This window comes from Geospiza fortis, unplaced genomic scaffold (assembly GCF_000277835.1).
Source record: "Geospiza fortis unplaced genomic scaffold, GeoFor_1.0 scaffold543, whole genome shotgun sequence".
Classification (NCBI taxonomy): Eukaryota; Metazoa; Chordata; class Aves; order Passeriformes; family Thraupidae; genus Geospiza; species Geospiza fortis.
In genome coordinates this window covers 550,648-559,943 of record NW_005054587.1, presented here as the reverse complement: position 1 = coordinate 559,943, position 9,296 = coordinate 550,648, and the positions used below count along the sequence as shown (strand labels likewise).

The following is a 9,296-nucleotide window of genomic DNA, read 5'->3' as shown; positions in this document are numbered from 1 at the left end:
GCCGCCGGCATCGGGCAGGACCTCGGCGCGGGTGGCCGGGGCGCGCTCGGGCTCGGCGGGGAGGCCGCCCTCGCCGTAGATGCGTTGGCTGGAGATGCCGTGGCGCTTCTGCCAGCGCCAGAACCAGCCGTGGCTTGCCTTGAAGGTGCATTCAGGCCCGTAGATCTGCCGGGCGAAGGCTTCCGCTTGTGCTTGGATGAGGGGTCCGGAGAGCGGCACGCCGTGCTGGCGCAGGGCGAGGAACCAGGCGTAGACGGCGCGGTCGATCTCCTCCTCGTTGGCCAAGCGCATCTTCTTGCGCTGGGTGCCCACCTCGCCGCCGAGCTGCTCCAGGAACCAGCGGAGCTTCGCCTCGTCCTTCAGCCACCCCCGGAGAGTGCCCCCCGGCACCCCGAAAGCCCGGCACACCGACGCCTGGCGCTCGCCCTTCTTCACCCTCTCGATGGCCTGGAGCTTGTCCTTGATGGAGTAGGCGCGGCGAAGCGACATCTTCACCGACACCCCCCCGGCTGATGCGCTGCTGCCTCCACCTCCTCCTCCTCCTGCCCGCCGCCCTCCTGCCGCATGCGCGCACCCCACCACAGCCACTAAGTTGCGCCGCTCCCCCTCCCCCTTTTCCTCGCCAAGTTGGATTCTTCCTCCTATCTCCACCAGCGCCTCTGGGTTGTACCACTTTGCGAAAAGGGGGGAGCGCGCTGCCCCCTCCTCTCACGTCGCTTTCCCCCTTGAGCTGTTCCACTTGGCTCTCACGGGAGGGAGAAGAAGTGCGCGGAGGGAGACAACGGGCCGCAAGCACAGGGCGGAACCTCCTCCGCCCCGTAATGCCCCCCGTAAAATATAGGGGATCATGCTGGGGGAGGCAGGGAAGTAGCGTGGGGGAAGCAGAGAGGTGGCGCATCCCCCTTCTCGCAGAGTGGTACAACCCACGGGCGCTAGCGGAGGTACGAGGACGAATCCAACTTGGCAAGGAAAAGGGGGGGCGGCGCATCCTAATAGCTACAGAGGAGTGGTTCGCGCATCCCGCTTCCACCCCTCCGTGATGTTCCACATGTCTCTTTTATTGTGGGGGGGACAGGCCCCGCTCTATGCGTGTCACACGTTGTCTCCCCACAGCGCACCTCCTTCGCCACCCCCCCGCGCGCCACGTGTGGTACGCGCCTCCCCCATAACCCTCCGCGCGGCGCACGCCGCCCCTCTCTATCCCGGCGGCCGCCAAAGGGAGCGGAGGGCCCTTAAGGGGTCAAAGCTGTTGGTGAGTCCTGGTTTCCAGCCCCTTACGGCCCCTAGGAAGCCTTATACCCCCAGTTAGGGTCATTTATCCCCCTCCCTGAGCATCGGTAGGGGAGTTTTGGGGGTTTAAGGAGCGTCCTTTATCCCTCTAGGGCGGGAGATGAGGGGGGGCCCTCATGATATATCGGAGGAAGGGGTTTAGGGTGTGTAAGATTCTTTTATCATCTTAGAATCCCCAAGAAGGAGGTTGTGGTCACCCCTTTTGTTCTCTTTAGGGCACTTTTCCTGCGGAAAGAGGGATTTGGGGGTCTCCTCATAAGGAATGGGGCTCCTTCCCTGACAGTGGTGGGAAGAGGGGAATTTTGGGGGTCCTTCCTTGGATGTGAGGGTCTCTCACCCTGTTAAAGCCTCAGAAAAGGGAGTTTGGGGGGTTTTCCTATTGTCTTTAGGGTCCATTCCATTCCCCCAGAGTCCTGAGGGAGAGGATTTGAGGCGCTCTTGGCTTTTGGGATAACTCTTCCATGCCTGGAATCCTATGGAATACTGGGGTGATCCTCCATTTCCTCATGTTTTCAGTCCCTTTTCCCTTAGTAGGTCTGAAAAGGGGGTCCTGGGAGTCCTTGAGAATCCTGAAGGAAAGGATTTAGGGTGCCATTGTTTCTTAGGGTTACTTTCCCCACTTAAAATCCCAGGGAATATTGTGGTGTCACTCCCCACTCCCAGTGTTTTAGGTTCCTTTTCCCTTAATAGTTCTGGGAAGGGGCATGTGGAAACCCCTTCCACATTTCCTGTGGGGTCTCTCCTCCCCTCACACCCCAAAAAAAGAGGATGTGGGAGATCCTTTCCCCTTGCCAGGCACAGGGAAGGGGGGGATTTTAGGATTCTCCATGTCTTTGTGGTCCTTTTCCTTTCCCAGGATTTAGGAACTCTCTGTTACAGGCACGGGGTGGGTGGGGGTCTCCCTAAACCTCTGTGGTTTTTCACACAATGTGGGGACATATTCCCTGTTTTTTTGGCAATATTCCTGATGTATTAAAGCCTCACCTCTTCAAGTCTGGATTGGGGGTGGTGGGGAGAGGGATCAATGTTATTCCTGCCCGGGTAAGGAAGGGAATTTAGGGATCCCACACTTCCCCAGCTGCTCCAGGTGCCTCAAGGATCTGCTCCTCCCCCAATTCCTGGGATTTTTTTTGTCCAGTCACTTGCTGCAAAGGGAAACTGGAGCTGCTGCCATGTCCTGGCACAGAACAGCCAATCCATCCCGTATCCCAACCCCCTTGGCTGCCTTTCCAAACTTATCCTGGAGCTGGGAAACCTGGAAAATCAACTCCAGGTGCACCTGGGCTCTGCTTATCTCACCTGTCCCTCTTTCCTCATTCTGCTGTTCCCGGATTTCCATCACCTTGGTGGGGTTTGTCTTCTCCCTGTTTTTTTGATCTCAGTGCTCAGGAGGGAGGGATCCATTTCCAAACTATTTTGGGAACGGGCAGAGGCTGCTGCTGTTGTGCTCCGTGGGGTTTTTGAAGGATTACATCCCTGCCTAAACTTGCTGAGGCTGCCGCATCGGCGTTCCCAGAAATCCCCGATGGATTTGTTCTGTCGCATCCAGGTCAGCGATGATTTGGGATTGATCGGGATCCTGATCATCACAATCCTTAGGGATGAGAAATTCCCTTTTCTGAGCTGTTTTGCTGGATTTTTTCCCTCTCCTTTTCCAGGTTTCTCCCATTTCTTCCTGACCTTCAGGTAGGATTTTTCCTCACCTGAGCTGTTCATTCCTAACTCTTTATTTTTTTCCCTATTTTTCTTGAAGGTGACACTTTCCAAGTCTTTCCTGTCTGCCAATTTCCCATATCCATGATTGTCTCATTAGGAATTTTCAGCTTGGAGCAGAAAGTTGTGGTTTTTAGGTGATCAGGGATGGGAACTGTGGTGTTTTCCTGTAATGTGGAGCTTTGTTTCATAGCCAAGGTGACGATAAGATGATGATAAGGATCTGACTTAGAGAAGAGCCAATTTTAGGGAATGAAATCAGCAGGAGTTTCGGAACAGCCAAATTCCAGCTGAATTGGAAAAACCAGCAGAAGATCTAGATTTAAATGAATTAAATATTAGATACAAGTGTTAATGTTTTGATTTATTTTTATTTCCCTGATGGTTCTTGAACTCATCCTGAGTTTCTGGGCTGTGACTTTTCCCAGTGGAGAACATTCCCAACGCCACAGCGTGGTTTATAATCCTAAAACTTTGTGTTTGTGAAGGTAAAAATGGCAATTTTGAGTGGAAAATGTTGAAAGTTGATGGTTTGTGTGATTAAAATTCCTTTTTCCCAGGTTCTTCCAGGAATACTGATGGACACAGAAGAGAAATTACTCTTTTTTGTTTTTCCTAATTTCTCCTTGTTTAGAAGCTTTATTTCCTTGGAAATTTGGGGTTTTTCAGGACTGAACATAAGGTCTGGCTGCTCATGGAAGCAAAAAGGTGCTGCAGGAATGTTTGGAACCACCCAAAAATTTGGGATCCTGAATTCCATCAATACATGCCAGGACTGGGATGGCAGGTTGGGAATTCTCAGGCTGCTGGGATGGGAAAATCCTTTTGGATAACATCACAATAATGTTCCTTTCGTTGTTATTAAAATGAAGATAAACTCATTGTCTGTGGTGTTGGTTCACAAACTTCATGGAGTTCTGAGAAGTTAATGAGCTCAAATTAATTAACCCATTAATTATTAATTTAATTTTTTGGCTGAGGAGCTGCTGCATCCATAGAAATTGGAATTTTTTCTCTAAATTTATCCTATGTTTCTTTTTTTAATGCTGTCATAGGAGCAAAAAAAGTAAGTACCTTCTAATTGTTGTGTGTTTTTTTGGGAATTCTGGTAAATCCAGGAATGTCAGCACCAGTGGGATATTTATTAGACAAATTCCTGCAGTTTTCTTGGAAATCATTAATTTTGAAGAGTTTTTAAAAATTAATTTCAGCTCTGTCAATGGGAGGGAATCTCCTGGGAGTTCCTTATTATGGAATTCCCACTCCATAATTCACCTCATCCATGAGGGCTGCAATTCCAGGGCTTGGAGCTGCTTAAAAACTGGAGCAAAATCACTTTAAAAAATAATTTAATAATGGGGAAAACATTTATTCTTGAATTTATTTTAAAAAATTCAAATTTAAAATTTAGTTTAAAAAGAAATAAATTGTAGATTTTTTTGGTGCAAAATCCCACAATTTTTTTTTTTCTGATTATTTACTATAATAAATTTATTGCTATGTAAAGATCCTAAACACAAATTTATCGCTCCATAAAATAAATTCAAAAATTCCAAGTAAGCTTTAATTTTGAAGTTTCTCTTGACATTCTGAATTGAAAACTCAATTTTTAAGCACTTTCAGTTGTATCAGTTTCCCAACTCTAGGGAAAAAAAAGAAAAATCTTCTTTTGCCATTCCTAATAATTTGTCTAATTGTAATCTAATTAATATTTTAAACTCTATCAATTTAGATGTTTAAAGGCAAAACTTTAATTTAGTAATATATAAATTTAAATGGAAATATTCAAGACCCGAAAAAAGCATTTATGTGTAAATTTTAAATTCAAATCAATCAATATTAAATTAAAATTTAAATTAAAAGCAATAAATTTTAAATTTAGTTTAAATGACAATTGAAAATTAAATTGAAATTTAAAGTTAAGCCTTGGACTTGAGGCTTCCAAAATCTTCCAGGACTTATTGGAATTACAAACTTTTGAGGATATTTCATCTGTCTGGGAATTCTATTTGGCAATCTGGCGCAGGTCAACTTTTATTAATTAATAATGGAATTAATCATGAGATTTCCAGCTCCTGGACAAGTTTAATTTGCCAGTAACTTGGATTGTATCCCAAAATTCAAACCCAGTTTTTCAGCAGCTACCTTTCAGCATGAAAACCCAATCAGAATTAAACAACAACCTCCAAAAACTCAAAAATTTGAGCCACTTTTTCCAAAATTTTGCCTAATTGGGAATAAGTAACAATTAATTACTAATCCACTAACTTGGAATAATATCCTATAATTCCCAAGGATTTGAACAAAATCTTGTGGGTTTTTTTCTGCCTTAAAATTTCTAATAATGGGAATTCTTGGCAGGAATATTTTAGGAGGAAAGCGGTTTCGGCCGCATTGAATTCCTTGGAATTCAAACTTATCCCAAAAGGGAGAAATAAATGGAATATTTGCGCTTTTCCCCGGGAATATTAATGGATAAAAACATCTCCTGCATGCCCTTGCTTTGCTCTGCTGCCACTACATTTGTTGTGCTTATCTCTCCATGCTGCCCGTTTATTTTCGGGAAGATGAGGACACGGAAAAATCCCTGCTCCGCAGACAAAGTTTGGCTGGAAAAACACCGGGACGACGAAGCCGAGCGGGAAGCGCCGGAGCGGGAAGTGCCGGAACCCGAGGCCATCAACGGGATCTGCCACGAGGATTCCATCGAGGGGGAGCTCAAGGGGGACCCGAAAAAACCCAGGAATGGCAAAAAACAGCGGAAACGGAAGCGCTCGCCGAAACCCAAAGCTCAGGATTCCAAGCTGGAGGCGATCCTGGCGGGAATGTCGGCAGAGCACGTGTGGTTTGACAAGCCCTTGTATGACCGCGCCGAGAACACCTACAGGATAAAACTAGCAGGTTCCCAGAGTTGGGAATCACCTGAGACTGGAAAAGTGGCTCAGGAATCTCCTGCCGTGGCCAGGTCGAAATCCAGCCAAGATATTCCCAAGGGAAGGATGCTCCTGATGTGTTCCCATGGAAGCCTGGCCGCCTGTCACCACGTTGTCCAAGGGGTTTGGATCAACAAGCTTGACTTCGATAAGGCCGAGAGGGCGTTCATGGAGAAATCCCAGTTTTTCCTTCCTCCCAACGTCCTGGCCATCCCGTCCGTGTGGGCGAATTCCAGGCTGGGAACGCCGGATGAGGGCTACGGCACGGCCTTGCCCACTCCTGCCACTCCAGGCTTGGCTCCCGGCATTCCCAACTCTCCCGTGGCCTCCTCTCCCAGTTTGCCCAGCTCTGACCAGCAGACGGTCAATGGGAAGCCGCAGATTTCCAACTGGGAAGTTCTGGCATCTGAGGTGTGGCTGGAAAAGCCTCTCTACGATGATGCTGAGAAGAATTTTTATGAGAAGATGTTGGATGGGCATCCCTTGGATAAAACCCAACAGCAGCAACGTGGCTGCCTGGAAGCATCCAAGAACCACAACCCTGGGAAACAAATGGGAATCACCTCCACCAATCCTGAGCTCCCCGATATTCCCAAGGAAAATCCCACCTGCTTTTTCCTGCACAAGGACAGCGAATCCGTGTGGCTGAATAAGGTGACCTACGACAGGGCTGAATCCCGATATTTTGCCCTGGAAGCGGCCAGAGCAGCAGAGAAAACAGGGATCCAGGAATCTGCTGCAGAAAATCCCTCCCATCCAGCTGCTCCGAACAGTCCTGCTCTGGAAACGAAGTAGGAGAAGTTTTTTCGGGGGTAACACCCATGAAAAAAAAAAAACCAAACAAAAAACCAGCCAGGTCGGGATTGAGCCAGAAGGAATTTGCATGTGGAGAAGACTGGGTGGACTTGGAGATGATCCCAGTGGGCAGGGAGCAGGGGGGAAAATCCTTCAAGGAATTTCCCTTCTCCTGAGGAATTCTGGTGGATAAAGGCTGTGATTGTGTGGAGCTAGAGGTTGAATGTTTAAAGGCAGGGCTGGGAAGTGAGCTCATTATCCCCCTTTTTGCATGGATACAGCACCATCCTCCTTTCCATCCTCTCATTCCATGTGAAAATCAACATCATAACCAGGATCCAGCTTGAAGAAGGTTTGGAAGTGACTGGAATACAATTTAGGGAATCAGTCTGGAGCATGTGCTGTAGTTTGGTTTTTTAAGGGAATTTATATTAAGGCTGTTGATTTTTGGAATGCCCTTGGATCTTCTGCAAAGGCAGAACTAAGGTAGAGATGGATATTCCTGGAAAAAGAGACTCTTGGAGCATCCATCCTTATTTCTGATATTTCTGGTCCATGAATTTTGTTGGGATTTGTTGGAAAGCTTTTAGGATCTTTGTGTCAAGGGATTTAGGGGTCAAATACCTTTCACCTGGTCCTGTTTGGGACAATTTCCTTTTTAGTTGGTCATAAACGGATATTTGGGAAAATCCACGTGTCTCTGTAAAAAAGTGGGATAAATTTGTCTGTATTTGAGATTTTCTGTAAGTGAATTCCTGGTTGGAATTCCAGCAGGTCCTGGAGATTTGGGTGTGGAAAGTGGTTTTGCTGCAGTTCTTGTGTCTGGTGGCCTGTGGTCTCTTCCAAGTGGGTAGATGAGATAAGGAGGGATTTGATTTTGGGAAAATCATCTGTGGCTTCCCTGGAAGTGTTTTATGGAAAACTATGGGATTTGGGATGATGAGGAGAGTTTTCTTGTGCTGTGGTTTTCTTGTGCTGCTCTCCACCTTCTCAAACTCCTGCTGCCTCTGTCCCTCTCCCTTGCTGGAATTCAGGGCACTTCCTCTTTTCCTCTTTTTTGAGGGCTCTGTTTCCCTTCAAATTAAGAATTTAACCTACCTTTGCTCCATAAAAATTCCCCATTTCCCAGCAGGATTTGGAGTTTTTTGCTGTTTTTCCATGTAGTGCCAGGTCTGTCCCCTCCAAGTGTTGCTGATTTTTAATCAAGATTTCCCAGTGAACTTGTGGATGTCCCATCCCTTGAAGTATCCAGGGAAAAGTTAGATAAGGCTTGGAGCAACCTGGGATAGTGGAAGGTGTCCCATGGCAGGAGGGTGGAACTAAATTATCTTTATGGTCTTTTCCAACCCAAACCATTCCATTATTTCAATTCCCTTTTTATTCTCCTACCCAAGACATTTTCCTTAGCATGAACTAGAAAGTCCTGGTTTTTAGGAATTTTTTTTGTGTGTGGAATAAAGTCAGGATCAGCTGATTCATCCCATCCCCACTCCTCACCAGGTCAGGCAGGTGGGTGATTAATCTGTCCTGCTTTTTTAAGAGGATCCCGGATACTTAAATCCGCAGCCAAGCCGAGCTGCAGGCACAGAACCCGCTCCTGATGAGCTGTTAACCTTCAGTCCTTGCAGGAATTCACTTTTTGTGGATATTTTCCCAGGAAAATGGCTGTGGATTACTTCCTGCACGACAAGATCTGGTTCGAGAAGTTCAAATACGACGACGCCGAGCGAAGGTTCTACGAGCAGATGAACGGCCCCGTGGGTGGCCCCTCCCGCCAGCAGGTAATTCCCAATCCCAGGAATTCCAGAGTAAGTCAAAGGACATGATCCACCTGGATTTTTGTGGGATTTCTGCTCTTTTTTTTCTATTTTTTCCCCCAAGTCTTCCTGGAGTTCTCTAAGCTGTTTAAGACCCATTTGTTTTTTTTTAATCCACTGTTTTCTGTGCAATCTAAAGGATTTGATCCCAAGGAACTGGGAGATCAGGTGCCTTTCTAACAGGTGAACCAGTCCCAGCTTCCAGCGGTTATCCTTAATTTTTCCAGGCTGCTGGGATCTGTGGGGGCACAATTTGAGCTGGAAATCCCCAAATCCCCAATTTTATTGGCAAAGAGCATCCCTGCCCCCCTTCATCCAGGGGAAATTCTGCTTTGCTTCCATTTTGGAGCAGTCCTTTGGAATATTCCAAGGGAATACAAACCTAAAGTTTGAGCAGAGGCACCACAGCTGCAAAGATTTTTTTGGGGGCGGGGGGATTTTTTTATCCCTCTCTTTGTGCTCCTGGAAATATTCCAGGTGTTCCAGTGGAAGACTCTGTTCGTGGTACCGGTGAGTTGGGGAGGGGAAGGTGGAGGGGGGAAGCATGATCCTGCTGAGCTGAAATATTTCCAGCTTCAATGTTATCCCAAAATTATTCCTGTTCCAAGGTTCAGAGCTTTCCTAACCTCTTCCTGCTCCTAACTGCTTGTGCCTTTGGAATGCTGAGTGTTCAGTGCCTCTTTCCAAGTGTTCACGGGGAAGCTTTTTGCTGAAATTTTAACTTTTAGGCACATTCCAGCTATTCCTG

General features: G+C 47.0%; 2 protein-coding genes across 2 annotated transcripts in view; one reads left to right on the top strand and one right to left on the bottom strand.

Moving 5' to 3' along the window:
• Positions 1 to 849, bottom strand: part of TIGD5 (tigger transposable element derived 5) — a 2,859-nt gene extending 2,010 nt beyond the window's left edge. Inside the window, 3 exon segments of the mRNA XM_031064412.1 lie at positions 3 to 62; positions 64 to 672; positions 751 to 849. Of these exon segments, the coding sequence (XP_030920272.1) occupies positions 3 to 62; positions 64 to 672; positions 751 to 849 (768 nt within the window).
• A 313-nt stretch (positions 850 to 1,162) lies between these two features.
• EEF1D (eukaryotic translation elongation factor 1 delta) overlaps positions 1,163 to 9,296 on the top strand; it is a 15,010-nt gene continuing 6,876 nt past the window's right edge. The window contains 4 exon segments of the mRNA XM_031064407.1: positions 1,163 to 1,252; positions 4,059 to 4,069; positions 5,571 to 6,727; positions 8,389 to 8,512. Coding sequence (XP_030920267.1) covers positions 5,571 to 6,727; positions 8,389 to 8,512 — 1,281 coding nt within the window. The 5' untranslated portion in view covers positions 1,163 to 1,252; positions 4,059 to 4,069.